Here is a 16894-nt window from a genome sequence, read left to right as displayed (position 1 = left end):
TAGGTCAACTGTCATTAACATATATGCATACTGTCATTAACATATAGCCATACTGTCATTAACATATAGGTCAACTGTCATTAACATATATGCCTACTGTCATTAACATATAGCCATACTGTCATTAACATATAGGTCAACTGTCATTAACATATATGCATACTGTCATTAACATATAGCCATACTGTCATTAACATATAGGTCAACTGTCATTAACATATATGCCTACTGTCATTAACATATAGCCATACTGTCATTAACATATAGGCCTTCTGTCATTAACATATAGGCCTACTGTCATTAACATATAGGCCTTCTGTCATTAACATATAGACCTACTGTCATTAACGTATAGGTCTACTGTCATTAACATATATGCCTACTGTCATTAACATATAGTCTACTGTCATTAACATATAGGTCAACTGTCATTAACATATATGCATACTGTCATTAACATATAGCCATACTGTCATTAACATATAGGCCTACTGTCATTAACATATATCCTACTGCCATTAACATATAGGTCAACTGTCATTAACATATATGCATACTGTCATTAACATATAGCCATACTGTCATTAACATATAGGTCAACTGTCATTAACATATATGCATACTGTCATTAACATATAGCCATACTGTCATTAACATATAGGTCAACTGTCATTAACATATATGCATACTGTCATTAACATATAGCCATACTGTCATTAACATATAGGTCAACTGTCATTAACATATATGCATACTGTCATTAACATATAGGTCAACTGTCATTCACATATACAGTGGGGCAAAAAAGTATTTAGTCAGCCACCAATTGTACAAGTTCTCCCACTTAAAAAGATGAGAGAGGCCTGTAATTTTCATCATAGGTACACTTCAACTATGACAGACAAAATGAGAAAAACAAATCCAGAAAATCACATTGTAGGATTTTTAATGAATTTATTTGCAAATTGTGGTGGAAAATAAGTATTTGGTCACCTACAAACAAGCACAATTTCTGGCTCTCACAGACCTGTAACTTCTTCTTTAAGAGGATCCTCTGTCCTCCACTCGTTACCTGTATTAATGGCACCTGTTTGAACTTCAGTATAAAAGACACCTGTCCACAACCTCAAACAGTCACACTCCAAACTCCACTATGGCCAAGACCAAAGAGCTGTCAAAGGACACCAGAAACAAAATTGTAGACCTGCACCAGGCTGGGAAGACTGAATCTGCAATAGGTAAGCAGCTTGGTTTGAAGAAATCAACTGTGGGAGCAATTATTAGGAAATGGAAGACATACAAGACCACTGATAATCTCCCTCGATCTGGGGCTCCACGCAAGATCTCACCCCGTGGGGTCAAAATGTTCACAAGAACGGTGAGCAAAAATCCCAGAACCACACGGGGGGACCTAGTGAATGACCTGCAGAGAGCTGGGACCAAAGTAACAAAGCCTACCATCAGTAACACACTACGCCGCCAGGGACTCAAATCCTGCAGTGCCAGACGTGTCCCCCTGCTTAAGCCAGTACATGTCCAGGCCCGTCTGAAGTTTGCTAGAGAGCATTTGGATGATCCAGAAGAAGATTGGGAGAATGTCATATGGTCAGATGAAACCAAAATAGAACTTTTTGGTAAAAACTCAACTCGTCGTGTTTGGAGGACAAAGAATGCTGAGTTGCATCCAAAGAACACCATACCTACTGTGAAGCATGGGGGTGGAAACATCATGCTTTGGAGCTGTTTTTCTGCAAAGGGACCAGGACGACTGATCCGTGTAAAGGAAAGAATGAATGGGGCCATGTATCGTGAGATTTTGAGTGAAAACCTCCTTCCATCAGCAAGGGCATTGAAGATGAAACGTGGCTGGGTCTTTCAGCATGACAATGATCCCAAACACACCGCCCGGGCAACGAAGGAGTGGCTTCGTAAGAAGCATTTCAAGGTCCTGGAGTGGCCTAGCCAGTCTCCAGATCTCAACCCCATAGAAAATCTTTGGAGGGAGTTGAAAGTCCGTGTAGGTCTACCCACCTGAACAACACCTGTAGGTCTACCCACCTGAACAACACCTGTAGGTCTACACACCTGAACAACACCTGTAGGTCTACCCACCTGAACAACACCTGTAGGTCTACACACCTGAACAACACCTGTAGGTCTACACACCTGAACAACACCTGTAGGTCTACCCACCTGAACAACACCTGTAGATCTACACACCTGAACAACACCTGTAGGTCTACACACCTGAACAACACCTGTAGGTCTACCCACCTGAACAATACCTGTAGATCTACACACCTGAACAACACCTGTAGGTCTACACACCTGAACAACACCTGTAGGTCTACCCACCTGAACAACACCTGTAGGTCTACACACCTGAACAACACCTGTAGGTCTACCCTCCTGAACAACACCTGTAGATCTACACACCTGAACAACACCTGTAGATCTACACACCTGAACAACACCTGTAGGTCTACCCACCTGAACAACACCTGTAGATCTACCCACCTGAACAACACCTGTAGATCTACACACCTGAACAACACCTGTAGGTCTACCCACCTGAACAACACCTGTAGGTCTACCCACCTGAACAACACCTGTAGGTCTACCCACCTGAACAACACCTGTAGACCTACACACCTGAACAACACCTGTAGGTCTACACACCTGAACAACACCTGTAGATCTACCCACCTGAACAACACCTGTAGGTCTACCCACCTGAACAACACCTGTAGGTCTACCCACCTGAACAACACCTGTAGGTCTACCCACCTGAACAACACCTGTAGGTCTACCCTCCTGAACAACACCTGTAGATCTACACACCTGAACAACACCTGTAGGTCTACCCACCTGAACAACACCTGTAGGTCTACCCACCTGAACAACACCTGTAGATCTACACACCTGAACAACACCTGTAGGTCTACCCACCTGAACAACACCTGTAGATCTACACACCTGAACAACACCTGTAGGTCTACCCACCTGAACAACACCTGTAGGTCTACCCTCCTGAACAACACCTGTAGGTCTACCCACCTGAACAACACCTGTAGGTCTACCCACCTGAACAACACCTGTAGGTCTACACACCTGAACAACACCTGTAGGTCTACCCTCCTGAACAACACCTGTAGATCTACACACCTGAACAACACCTGTAGGTCTACCCACCTGAACAACACCTGTAGGTCTACCCACCTGAACAACACCTGTAGATCTACACACCTGAACAACACCTGTAGGTCTACCCACCTGAACAACACCTGTAGGTCTACCCACCTGAACAACACCTGTAGGTCTACACACCTGAACAACACCTGTAGGTCTACCCACCTGAACAACACCTGTAGGTCTACCCACCTGAACAACACCTGTAGATCTACACACCTGAACAACACCTGTAGGTCTACCCACCTGAACAACACCTGTAGGTCTACCCTCCTGAACAACACCTGTAGGTCTACCCTCCTGAACAACACCTGTAGGTCTACCCTCCTGAACAACACCTGTAGATCTACCCACCTGAACAACACCTGTAGGTCTACCCACCTGAACAACACCTGTAGGTCTACCCACCTGAACAACACCTGTAGGTCTACCCACCTGAACAACACCTGTAGGTCTACCCACCTGAACAACACCTGTAGATCTACCCACCTGAACAACACCTGTAGGTCTACCCACCTGAACAACACCTGTAGGTCTACCCACCTGAACAACACCTGTAGGTCTACCCACCTGAACAACACCTGTAGGTCTACCCACCTGAACAACACCTGTAGATCTACACACCTGAACAACACCTGTAGATCTACCCACCTGAACAACACCTGTAGGTCTACACACCTGAACAACACCTGTAGGTCTACCCACCTGAACAACACCTGTAGATCTACACACCTGAACAACACCTGTAGGTCTACACACCTGAACAACACCTGTAGATCTACACACCTGAACAACACCTGTAGGTCTACCCACCTGAACAACACCTGTAGATCTACCCACCTGAACAACACCTGTAGGTCTACCCACCTGAACAACACCTGTAGGTCTACCCACCTGAACAACACCTGTAGATCTACCCACCTGAACAACACCTGTAGGTCTACCCACCTGAACAACACCTGTAGATCTACACACCTGAACAACACCTGTAGGTCTACCCACCTGAACAACACCTGTAGGTCTACCCACCTGAACAACACCTGTAGGTCTACCCACCTGAACAACACCTGTAGGTCTACCCACCTGAACAACACCTGTAGATCTACACACCTGAACAACACCTGTAGGTCTACACACCTGAACAACACCTGTAGGTCTACCCACCTGAACAACACCTGTAGGTCTACCCACCTGAACAACACCTGTAGATCTACCCACCTGAACAACACCTGTAGGTCTACACACCTGAACAACACCTGTAGGTCTACCCACCTGAACAACACCTGTAGGTCTACCCACCTGAACAACACCTGTAGGTCTACCCACCTGAACAACACCTGTAGATCTACCCACCTGAACAACACCTGTAGATCTACACACCTGAACAACACCTGTAGATCTACACACCTGAACAACACCTGTAGGTCTACCCACCTGAACAACACCTGTAGATCTACACACCTGAACAACACCTGTAGGTCTACCCACCTGAACAACACCTGTAGGTCTACCCTCCTGAACAGCTGACTGACAAAAGCAAACAATAATATATCAACAAATCTCTGTAGAAGAAGAACTAAAGGAAACGTATGATCTCTGTAATTGCAAACAAAGGTTTCTGTACCAAATATTAAGTTCTGCTTTTCTGATGTATCAAATACTTATGTCATGCAATAAAATGCAAATTAATTACTTAAAAATCATACAATGTGATTTTCTGGATTTCACAGTTGAAGTGTACCTATGATAAAAATTACAGACCTCTACATGCTTTGTAAGTAGGAAAACCTGCAAAATCGGGCAGTGTATCAAATACTTGTTCTCCCCACTGTATCAACGGATAAATCTAATGCATTGGAATGAAGGCAATCAAAGCAAGGAGCGTACAGGAGCTTTGCTGAGGCCAAAGTTCAGCAGAGTGGACAGCTCTGCCACATAGAAATAGATAGTTTAAACCAAGACAGACGGGTGGGAGAGTTGGTTTAAACCAAGACAGACGGGTGGGAGAGTTGGTTTAAACCAAGACAGACGGGTGGGAGAGTTGGTTTAAACCAAGACAGACGGGTGGGAGAGTTGGTTTAAACCAAGACAGACGGGTGGGAGAGTTGGTTTAAACCAAGACAGACGGGTGGGAGAGTTGGTTTAAACCAAGACAGACGGGTGGGAGAGTTGGTTTAAACCAAGACAGACGGGTGGGAGAGTTGGTTTTATTTGGACGATTTTACTGTCATAATTTACCACTGTTAAACATATTTACCGCTACATTTTAAACAAATAGGAGAAATGTTAAATGAGCGTTATTTAGAGACCCCCGATCCTTCCACCCAACTTTTGTTGCATTTCGTGGCGCTGACGTCTCATTCAGTGGATTTGAGCCCGCCCCCCCGCCTCCCCCGTAATTCACACCCTGCTCTACCATCTCTCTCCTGTCCAGACGGTGCCCAAGCCCATCGCCCTGGAGCCGTGTTTTGGGAACAAGGCTGCTGTCCTCTCCATCTTTGTCCGTTTACCCAGAGGCACCGGGGGCATACCCCCGCCCGGTCAGTCTGGTAAGATACAGGGATACCCTCCTTCTGTCTGTCTGTCTGTCTGTCTGTCTGTCTGTCTGTCTCGCTGTCTCTGTCTGTCTGTCTGTCTCTCTCGCTGTCTGTCTCTCTCTCTGTCTGTCTGTCTGTCTCTCTCGCTGTCTGTCTGTCTCTCTCTCTCTGTCTCTCTCGCTGTCTGTCTGTCTCTCTCGCTGTCTGTCTGTCTCTCCCGCTGTCTGTCTGTCTCTCTCGCTGTCTGTCTATCTGTCTGTAGGTTTAACGGTGGCCAGTACCCTAATAGATATGTTACTAACCTGTCTGTCTGTCTGTCTGTCTGTCTGTCTGTCTGTCTGTCTGTCCAATGCCCTAGACATGTCCCAGCAGATGTGTCTTGGTTACACCATATCCTGTTACACATACATCACTTCCTGTTACTAATACAACACTTCCTGTCTCTGTGTAGGTCTAACGGTGGCCTCGGCGCTGGTGGACATGTCCCAGCAGATGTGTCTTGGTTACAAGGAGAAGTCAGGTGGTCTGAGGAACAGGAAGCAACAGCCCTCCGCACAGCCCTCCACCTGTATCTGACCACACCCCCTGCCCCTGGACCCCGCCCTGCTCCACCCCAAAGACTATAACCCTGAACTGAAGGAAGAGAAGGAGGGAGAAAAGGGGGAGAGGAATGGAGGGAGTTAGTGGGGAGGGGGCAGGGGGGAGTTAGTAGGGAGGGGGCAGGGGGGAGTTAGTAGGGAGGGGGCAGGGGGGAGTTAGTAGGGAGGGGGCAGGGGGGAGTTAGTAGGGAGGGGGCAGGGGGGAGTTAGTAGGGAGGGGGCAGGGGGGAGTTAGTAGGGAGGGGGCAGGGGGGAGTTAGTAGGGAGGGGGCAGGGGGGAGTTAGTAGGGAGGGGGCAGGGGGGAGTTAGTAGGGAGGGGGCAGGGGGGAGTTAGTAGGGAGGGGCAGGGGGGAGTTAGTAGGGAGGGGGCAGGGGGGAGTTAGTAGGGAGGGGGCAGGGGGGAGTTAGTAGGGAGGGGGCAGGGGGGAGTTAGTAGGGAGGGGCAGGGGGGAGTTAGTAGGGAGGGGGCAGGGGGGAGTTAGTAGGGAGGGGGCAGGGGGGAGTTAGTGGGGAGGGGGCAGGGGGGAGTTAGTAGGGAGGGGGCAGGGGGGAGTTAGTGGGGAGGGGGCAGGGGGGAGTTAGTAGGGAGGGGGCAGGGGGGAGTTAGTAGGGAGGGGGCAGGGGGGAGTTAGTGGGGAGGGGGCAGGGGGGAGTTAGTAGGGAGGGGGCAGGGGGGAGTTAGTGGGGAGGGGGCAGGGGGGAGTTAGTGGGGAGGGGGCAGGGGGAGTTAGTAGGGAGGGGGCAGGGGGGAGTTAGTAGGGAGGGGGCAGGGGGGAGTTAGTAGGGAGGGGGCAGGGGGGAGTTAGTAGGGAGGGGGCAGGGGGGAGTTAGTGGGGAGGGGGCAGGGGGGAGTTAGTGGGGAGGGGGCAGGGGGGAGTTAGTAGGGAGGGGGCAGGGGGGAGTTAGTAGGGAGAGGAATGGAGGGAGTTAGTAGGGAGGGGGCAGGGGGGAGTTAGTAGGGAGGGGGCAGGGGGGAGTTAGTGGGGAGGGGGCAGGGGGGAGTTAGTAGGGAGGGGGCAGGGGGGAGTTAGTAGGGAGGGGGCAGGGGGGAGTTAGTAGGGAGAGGAATGGAGGGAGTTAGTAGGGAGGGGGCAGGGGGGAGTTAGTAGGGAGGGAAAGGGGGGAGTTAGTAGGGAGGGGGCAGGGGGGAGTTAGTAGGGAGGGGGCAGGGGGGAGTTAGTAGGGAGGGGGCAGGGGGGAGTTAGTAGGGAGGGGGCAGGGGGGAGTTAGTAGGGAGGGGGCAGGGGGGAGTTAGTAGGGAGGGGGCAGGGGGGAGTTAGTAGGGAGGGGGCAGGGGGGGGTTAGTAGGGAGGGGGCAGGGGGGAGTTAGTGGGGAGGGGGCAGGGGGGAGTTAGTAGGGAGGGGGCAGGGGGGAGTTAGTAGGGAGGGGGCAGGGGGGAGTTAGTGGGGAGGGGGCAGGGGGGAGTTAGTGGGGAGGGGGCAGGGGGGAGTTAGTAGGGAGGGGGCAGGGGGGAGTTAGTAGGGAGGGGGCAGGGGGGAGTTAGTAGGGAGGGGGCAGGGGGGAGTTAGTGGGGAGGGGGCAGGGGGGAGTTAGTAGGGAGGGGGCAGGGGGGAGTTAGTAGGGAGGGGGCAGGGGGGAGTTAGTAGGGAGGGGGCAGGGGGGAGTTAGTAGGGAGGGGGCAGGGGGGAGTTAGTAGGGAGGGGGCAGGGGGGAGTTAGTGGGGAGGGGGCAGGGGGGAGTTAGTAGGGAGGGGGCAGGGGGGAGTTAGTAGGGAGGGGGCAGGGGGGAGTTAGTGGGGAGGGGGCAGGGGGGAGTTAGTAGGGAGGGGGCAGGGGGGAGTTAGTGGGGAGGGGGCAGGGGGGAGTTAGTAGGGAGGGGGCAGGGGGGAGTTAGTAGGGAGAGGAATGGAGGGAGTTAGTAGGGAGGGGGCAGGGGGGAGTTAGTAGGGAGGGGGCAGGGGGGAGTTAGTAGGGAGGGGGCAGGGGGGAGTTAGTAGGGAGGGGGCAGGGGGGAGTTAGTAGGGAGGGGGCAGGGGGGAGTTAGTAGGGAGAGGAATGGAGGGAGTTAGTGGGGAGGGGGCAGGGGGGAGTTAGTAGGGAGGGGGCAGGGGGGAGTTAGTAGGGAGGGGGCAGGGGGGAGTTAGTAGGGAGGGGGCAGGGGGGAGTTAGTGGGGAGGGGGCAGGGGGGAGTTAGTGGGGAGGGGGCAGGGGGGAGTTAGTAGGGAGGGGGCAGGGGGGAGTTAGTAGGGAGGGGGCAGGGGGGAGTTAGTGGGGAGGGGGCAGGGGGGAGTTAGTAGGGAGGGGGCAGGGGGGAGTTAGTAGGGAGGGGGCATCTATTGGACAGTCATCCTCCTAAAGGCTTCCCAACTGCCACCTGGTACACCATGCCACCTCGTCAGGAGAAGAGAGGAACCACGGCTTCATCGCTGCTAGTGGAGAGATCTGTCTGTCTGTCTGGTGTCCACCCGGGTGTAACTGGTGATGCTAACAGTCTCCTGTTAGAATCTCTCTTAGGGTGTAACTGGTGATGCTAACAGTCTCCTGTTAGAATCTCTCTTAGGGTGTAACTGGTGATGCTAACAGTCTCCTGTTAGGATCTCTCTTAGGGTGTAACTGGTGATGCTAACAGTCTCCTGTTAGAATCTCTCTTAGGGTGTAACTGGTGATGCTAACAGTCTCCTGTTAGAATCTCTCTTAGGGTCAGTTTTCCTTCTGTTTTCTTCTTCTGGTGAGACCACACTGCTGCTCTGGTTCTCCCCTTTCTATGCCTCTCATCCCCTCTCCTCCCCTCTCTACTCCACTCCTCCCCTCTCCTCCCCCTGTCTCCCCTTCTCTACCCCTTTCTACCCCGTCTCCCCTCTCTACCCCTCTCTACCCCCGTCTCCCCTTCTCTACCCTTCTCTACCCCTGCTCTCTCCTCTCTACCACTCTCTACCCCTGCTCTCTCCTCTCTACCCCTCTCTACCCCTGCTCTCTCCTCTCTACCCCTGCTCTCTCCTCTCTACCCCTCTCTACCCCTGCTCTCTCCTCTCTACCCCTCTCTACCCCTGCTCTCTCCTCTCTACCCCTCTCTACCCCTCTCTACCCCTGCTCTCTCTTCTCTACCCCTCTCTACCCCTGCTCTCTCCTCTCTACCCCTCTCTACCCCTGCTCTCTCCTCTCTACCCCTCTCTACCCCTGCTCTCTCCTCTCTACCCCTGTGTTCTCCTCTCTACCCCTCTCTACCCCTGCTCTCTCCTCTCTACCCCTCTCTACCCCTGCTCTCTCCTCTCTACCCCTCTCTACCCCTCTCTACCCCTGCTTTCTCCTCTCTACCCCTCTCTACCCCTCTCTACCCCTGCTCTCTCTTCTCTACCCCTCTCTACCCCTGCTCTCTCCTCTCTGCCCCTCTCTACCCCTGCTCTCTCCTCTCTACCCCTCTCTACCCCTGCTCTCTCCTCTCTACCCCTCTCTACCCCTGCTCTCTCCTCTCTACCCCTCTCTACCCCTGCTCTCTCCTCTCTACCCCTCTCTACCCCTGCTCTCTCCTCTCTACCCCTCTCTACCCCTGCTCTCTCCTCTCTACCCCTCTCTACCCCTGCTCTCTCCTCTCTACCCCTCTCTACCCCTGCTCTTTCCTCTCTACCCCTCTCTACCCCTGCTCTCTCCTCTCTACCCCTCTCTACCCCTGCTCTCTCCTCTCTACCCCTCTCTACCCCTCTCTACCCCTGCTCTCTCTTCTCTACCCCTCTCTACCCCTGCTCTCTCCTCTCTACCCCTCTCTACCCCTGCTCTCTCCTCTCTACCCCTCTCTACCCCTGCTCTCTCCTCTCTACCCCTGCTCTCTCCTCTCTACCCCTCTCTACCCCTGCTCTCTCCTCTCTACCCCTCTCTACCCCTGCTCTCTCCTCTCTACCCCTCTCTACCCCTGCTTTCTCCTCTCTACCCCTCTCTACCCCTCTCTACCCCTCTCTACCCCTGCTCTCTCTTCTCTACCCCTCTCTACCCCTGCTCTCTCTTCTCTACCCCTCTCTACCCCTGCTCTCTCCTCTCTGCCCCTCTCTACCCCTGCTCTCTCCTCTCTACCCCTCTCTACCCCTGCTCTCTCCTCTCTACCCCTCTCTACCCCTGCTCTCTCCTCTCTACCCCTCTCTACCCCTGCTCTCTCCTCTCTACCCCTCTCTACCCCTGCTCTCTCCTCTCTACCCCTTTCTACCCCTGCTCTTTCCTCTCTACCCCTCTCTACCCCTGCTCTCTCCTCTCTACCCCTCTCTATCCCTGCTCTCTCCTCTCTACCCCTCTCTACCCCTGCTCTCTCCTCTCTACCCCTCTCTACCCCTGCTCTCTCTTCTCTACCCCTCTCTACCCCTGCTCTCTCCTCTCTACCCCTCTCTACCCCTGCTCTCTCTTCTCTACCCCTCTCTACCCCTGCTCTCTCCTCTCTACCCCTCTCTACCCCTCTCTACCCCTGCTCTCTCCTCTCTACCCCTCTCTACCCCTGCTCTCTCCTCTCTACCCCTGCTCTCTCCTCTCTACCCCTCTCTACCCCTGCCTCCCCTTCTCTACCCTTCTCTACCCCTGCTCTCTCCTCTCTACCCCTCTCTACCCCCTGCCTCCCCTTCTCTACCCTTCTCTACCCCTGCTCTCTCCTCTCTACCCCCTGCCTCCCCTTCTCTACCCTTCTCTACCCCTGCTCTCCCCTTCTCTACCCCTCTCTACCCCTGCTCTCTCCTCTCTACCCCTGCTCTCTCCTCTCTACCCCTCTCTACCCCCGTCTCCCCTTCTCTACCCCTCTCTACCCCTGCTCTCTCCTCTCTACCCCTCTCTACCCCTGCTCTCTCCTCTCTACCCCTCTCTACCCCCTGCCTCTCCTCTCTACCCCTGCTCTCTCCTCTCTAACCCTCTCTACCCCCGTCTCCCCTTCTCTACCCCTGCTCTCTCCTCTCTACCCCTCTCTACCCCCGTCTCCCCTTCTCTCCCCTTCTCTACCCCTGCTCTCTCCTCTCTACCCCTCTCTACCCCTGCTCTCTCCTCTCTACCACTCTCTACCCCCTGCCTCCCCTTCTCTACCCTTCTCTACCCCTGCTCTCCCCTTCTCTACCCCTCTCTACCCCTGCTCTCTCCTCTCTACCCCTGCTCTCTCCTCTCTACCCCTCTCTACCCCCGTCTCCCCTTCTCTACCCCTCTCTACCCCTGCTCTCTCCTCTCTACCCCTCTCTACCCCTGCTCTCTCCTCTCTACCCCTCTCTACCCCCTGCCTCTCCTCTCTACCCCTGCTCTCTCCTCTCTAACCCTCTCTACCCCCGTCTCCCCTTCTCTACCCCTGCTCTCTCCTCTCTACCCCTCTCTACCCCCGTCTCCCCTTCTCTCCCCTTCTCTACCCCTGCTCTCTCCTCTCTACCCCTCTCTACCCCTGCTCTCTCCTCTCTACCACTCTCTACCCCCTGCCTCCCCTTCTCTACCCCTCTCTACCCCTGCTCTCTCCTCTCTACCCCTCTCTACCCCTGCTCTCTCCTCTCTACCCCTCTCTACCCCTCTCTACCCCTGCTCTCTCCTCTCTACCCCTGCTCTCTCCTCTCTACCCCTCTCTACCCCTGCTCTCTCCTCTCTACCCCTCTCTACCCCTGCTCTCTCCTCTCTACCCCTGCTCTCTCCTCTCTACCCCTCTCTACCCCTGCTCTCTCCTCTCTACCCCTCTCTACCCCTCTCTACCCCTCTCTACCCCTGCTCTCTCCTCTCTACCCCTGCTCTCTCCTCTCTACCCCTCTCTACCCCTCTCTACCCCTGCTCTCTCCTCTTTACCCCTGCTCTCTCCTCTCTACCCCTCTCTACCCCTGCTCTCTCCTCTCTACCCCTCTCTACCCCTGCTCTCTCCTCTCTACCCCTGCTCTCTCCTCTCTACCCCTCTCTACCCCTGCTCTCTCCTCTCTACCCCTTCTCTACCCCTCTCTACCCCTGCTCTCTCCTCTCTACCCCTCTCTTCCCCTGCTCTCTCCTCTCTACCCCTGCTCTCTCCTCTCTACCCCTCTCTACCCCTGCTCTCTCCTCTCTACCCCTGCTCTCTCCTCTCTACCCCTCTCTACCCCTGCTCTCCCCTTCTCTACCCCTCTCTACCCCTGCTCTCTCCTCTCTACCCCTCTCTACCCCCGTCTCCCCTTCTCTACCCTTCTTTACCCCTGCTCTCTCCTCTCTACCACTCTCTACCCCTGCTCTCTCCTCTCTACCCCAGCAGCAGATCTCCCTCTATATCTCGCTGGGACAGACAAGCTGGGGGACATTTACGTTTCATTACATTTAGTAATAATCACACAAAGGGGAAAAGATTGTTCTCTGTAAATGAATGTAGGCCTATGGCAAGAGAGACTCCTGTCCTCCTCTCCTCCTGTCCTCCTCTCCTCCTGTCCTCCTTTCCTCCTGTCCTTCTCTCCTCCTGTCCTCCTTTCCTCCTGTCCTCCTCTGATCCTGTCCTCCTCTCCTCCTGTCCTCCTCTCCTCCTGTCCTCCTTTCCTCCTGTCCTCCTCTGATCCTGTCCTCCTCTCCTCCTCTCCTCCTTTCCTCCTGTCCTCCTCTCCTCCTCTCCTCCTCAGTCTCCAGTATCCTCTCCTCCTCTCCTCCTATCTTCTTCCCCGTTACAGCATGATGTTCCTTGCCTGGTGACACCTCGTAAAATCTGTCCACTAGGCGACCAAACCCTTCCTATTCTGTCTGCTCGTGCCATCACACAAACCCCAAGGAGCTGGTCTCAGTTAACAGAGATACGCAACAACCTCCTGAAGAGCCTTCAGAAAGTATTCAGTATTGACTTTGGAAATACATTTGATAGATTGATTGATTGATTCCACATTTTGTTGTGTTACAGTCTGAATTCAAAATGCATTCAATTGATTCGTTTTCTCACCCATCTACACACAATACCCCATAATGACAAAGTGAAAAACATGTTTTTAGAAATCTTTGCAAATGTATTGAAAATTAAATACAGAAATATCTATTTTACATAAGTATTCAGACCCTTTGCTTTGAGACTCGAAATTGAGCTCAGGTGCATCCTGTTTCCATTGATCATCCTTGAGATGTTTCTACAACTTGATTGGAGTCCACCGGTGGTAAATTCAATTGATTGGACATGATTTGGAAAGGCACACACATCTGTCTATATAAGGTCCCACAGATGACAGTGCATTTCAGAGCAAAATCCAAGCCATGAGGTCGAAGGAATTGTCCATAGAGTCCTGAGACAGGATTATGTCGAGGCACAGATCTGGGGAAGGGTACCAAAACATTTCTGCAGCATTGAAGGTCCCCAAGAACACAGTGGCCTCCAACATTCTTAAATGGAAGGAGTCTGGAACCACCAAGACTCTTCCTAGAGCTGGCCACCCGGCCAAACTGAGCAATGGGGGGAGAAGGGCCTTGGACAGGGAGGTGAACAAGAACCAGATACTTATGTAAATACGTTTTTTAATTTTAATACATTTCTAAAACCGGTTTCTGCTTTATCATTATTATTGTCATTATTATTGTCATTATTATTGTCATTATTATTGTCATTATTATTGTCATTATTATTGTCATTATTATTGTCATTATTATTGTCATTATTATTGTCATTATGCGGTATTGTGTGTAGATTGCTGAGAATTTGTTTTTAAGTCAATTTTAGAGTAAGGTTGTGACAACAAAATGTTGAAAAAGTCAAGGGGTCGAATTCTTTCCGAAAGCACTGTGTGTGTATATATATATCTATGTGTATGTATATATGTATATATGTATGTGTATATATATATATATCTCCTAGATATAGGACAGACACTTGAAAAGCTTATTCGTTAATATTTATTTTTGGACTGTGGTTTGCCATGAATGTGTTTTTCAATGAGTTTCTATGAGCTGTCGTAGTAAAGGCCAAATTCAGGACCTAAAGGGGTCCCAAAATTCAAACTCCAAATGATCCTTGGTATGACCATCTTAAAACAATTCCACATGTCAGCTTAGTAAGACCCGTCCGTCGGTCCGTGTAAAAGTGTAAAAAAATATAAATATTTACACAGGGGTGTGAAAAACGTATGTAAATTACATATTTCTGAATTTCATTTTCAGTAAATGTGCAACAAAAAAATTCGAACAACATGTTTGCACTTTGTCATTATGGGGTTTTGTGTGTAGACGAGTGAGAAAAATATGTCATCCATTTTGAATTCAGGCTGTAACACAACAAGACGTGGAAGAAGTCCAGAACACTTCCTGAAGGCTCTGACCTATTATGGTCTCCAAGCCTCAAATGAAGCCTCTGTTTCACCTGTTTCATTTCTCTTGTTCTTTATCCTCTTTCTTTCTTTGTAAAACGCCATTGTAGATACTTGAGGAAGTAGTTTGTTAATATGTATAATTTTTTTTTTTTAGCAGCGATGCTGTTTGTTTTGTAAATAATGAGAAAGTATTGTGAATGATATATTTGTTGAATGGTTTTAAAAAGTCATGTAAACTCCTGAGGCTTTTAAAAAAGGGATATTTTCTATGTAAGACAGCAGATGATAAGAGGAATAAATAGCAGAACTAGAAAACTGCTGAAACTATTGTTGAATCTGAGAATTACTAGCTAAATGATGATCTGGTCATTACTAATGCACAGAAAATAATGACAAACATGTTGGTCTATAATTAAATGGTCAAATTAACCTGGTGGTTTGTTGTCTGTCTTTATGCTAATAACCCAAAAGGAACTTTCCCCAGATGTCCCAAGTTTTTCAGAAATCCTGGTTGGGGTTCTTGGATTTCCTGTTTATTCCGGGAATTCTGGGAATTCTGTGAATGTTACTAGTTATTGTGCAACCCTGCACTTTATGGACACCTCCCTGTCCCCTAGGATGACCCTATAACCCTACTCTGTATGGACACCTCCCTGTCCCCTAGGATGACCCTATAACCCTACTCTGTATGGACACCTCCCTGTCCCCTAGGATGACCCTATAACCCTACTCTGTATGGACACCTCACTGTCCCCTAGGATGACCCTATAACCCTACTCTGTATGGACACCTCCCTGTCCCCTAGGATGACCCTATAACCCTACTCTGTATGGACACCTCCCTGTCCCCTAGGATGACCCTATAACCCTACTCTGTATGGACACCTCCCTGTCCCCTAGGATGACCCTATAACCCTACTCTGTATGGACACCTCCCTGTCCCCTAGGATGACCCTATAACCCTACTCTGTATGGACACCTCCCTGTCCCCTAGGATGACCCTATAACCCTACTCTGTATGGACACCTCCCTGTCCCCTAGGATGACCCTATAACCCTACTCTGTATGGACACCTCCCTGTCCCCTAGGATGACCCTATAACCCTACTCTGTATGGACACCTCCCTGTCCCCTAGGATGACCCTATAACCCTACTCTGTATGGACACCTCCCTGTCCCCTAGGATGACCCTATAACCCTGCGCTTTATGGACACCTCCCTGTCCCCTAGGATGACCCTATAACCCTACTCTGTATGGACACCTCCCTGTCCCCTAGGATGACCCTATAACCCTACTCTGTATGGACACCTCCCTGTCCCCTAGGATGACCCTATAACCCTACTCTGTATGGACACCTCCCTGTCCCCTAGGATGACCCTATAACCCTACTCTGTATGGACACCTCCCTGTCCCCTAGGATGACCCTATAACCCTACTCTGTATGGACACCTCCCTGTCCCCTAGGATGACCCTATAACCCTACTCTGTATGGACACCTCCCTGTCCCCTAGGATGACCCTATAACCCTACTCTGTATGGACACCTCCCTGTCCCCTAGGATGACCCTATAACCCTACTCTGTATGGACACCTCCCTGTCCCCTAGGATGACCCTATAACCCTACTCTGTATGGACACCTCCCTGTCCCCTAGGATGACCCTATAACCCTACTCTGTATGGACACCTCCCTGTCCCCTAGGATGACCCTATAACCCTACTCTGTATGGACACCTCCCTGTCCCCTAGGATGACCCTATAACCCTACTCTGTATGGACACCTCCCTGTCCCCTAGGATGACCCTATAACCCTACTCTGTATGGACACCTCCCTGTCCCCTAGGATGACCCTATAACCCTGCCCTTTATGGACACCTCCCTGTCCCCTAGGATGACCCTATAACCCTACTCTGTATGGACACCTCCCTGTCCCCTAGGATGACCCTATAACCCTACTCTGTATGGACACCTCCCTGTCCCCTAGGATGACCCTATAACCCTACTCTGTATGGACACCTCCCTGTCCCCTAGGATGACCCTATAACCCTACTCTGTATGGACACCTCCCTGTCCCCTAGGATGACCCTATAACCCTACTCTGTATGGACACCTCCCTGTCCCCTAGGATGACCCTATAACCCTACTCTGTATGGACACCTCCCTGTCCCCTAGGATGACCCTATAACCCTACTCTGTATGGACACCTCCCTGTCCCCTAGGATGACCCTATAACCCTACTCTGTATGGACACCTCCCTGTCCCCTAGGATGACCCTATAACCCTACTCTGTATGGACACCTCCCTGTCCCCTAGGATGACCCTATAACCCTACTCTGTATGGACACCTCCCTGTCCCCTAGGATGACCCTATAACCCTACTCTG

General features: G+C 51.4%; 1 protein-coding gene across 6 annotated transcripts in view; it reads left to right on the top strand.

Annotated features, from left to right (window-relative positions):
- atrn (attractin) overlaps positions 1-6430 on the top strand; it is a 293535-nt gene extending 287105 nt beyond the window's left edge. For all 6 annotated transcript variants that reach the window (XM_071382288.1, XM_071382287.1, XM_071382286.1 and 3 more), the window contains exons 28-29: positions 5624-5738; positions 6178-6430. In XM_071382288.1, coding sequence (XP_071238389.1) covers positions 5624-5738; positions 6178-6302 — 240 coding nt within the window. In that variant the 3' untranslated portion in view covers positions 6303-6430. The remainder of the gene's footprint in view (positions 1-5623; positions 5739-6177) is intronic.
- Positions 6431-16894: the final 10464 nt, after the last annotated feature.

The sequence above is a fragment of the Salvelinus alpinus genome, chromosome 34, assembly GCF_045679555.1.
Source record: "Salvelinus alpinus chromosome 34, SLU_Salpinus.1, whole genome shotgun sequence".
Lineage (NCBI taxonomy): Eukaryota > Metazoa > Chordata > Actinopteri > Salmoniformes > Salmonidae > Salvelinus > Salvelinus alpinus.
Note: the sequence above shows the minus strand (reverse complement) of the source record. Positions and strands in the feature narration are given on the sequence as shown.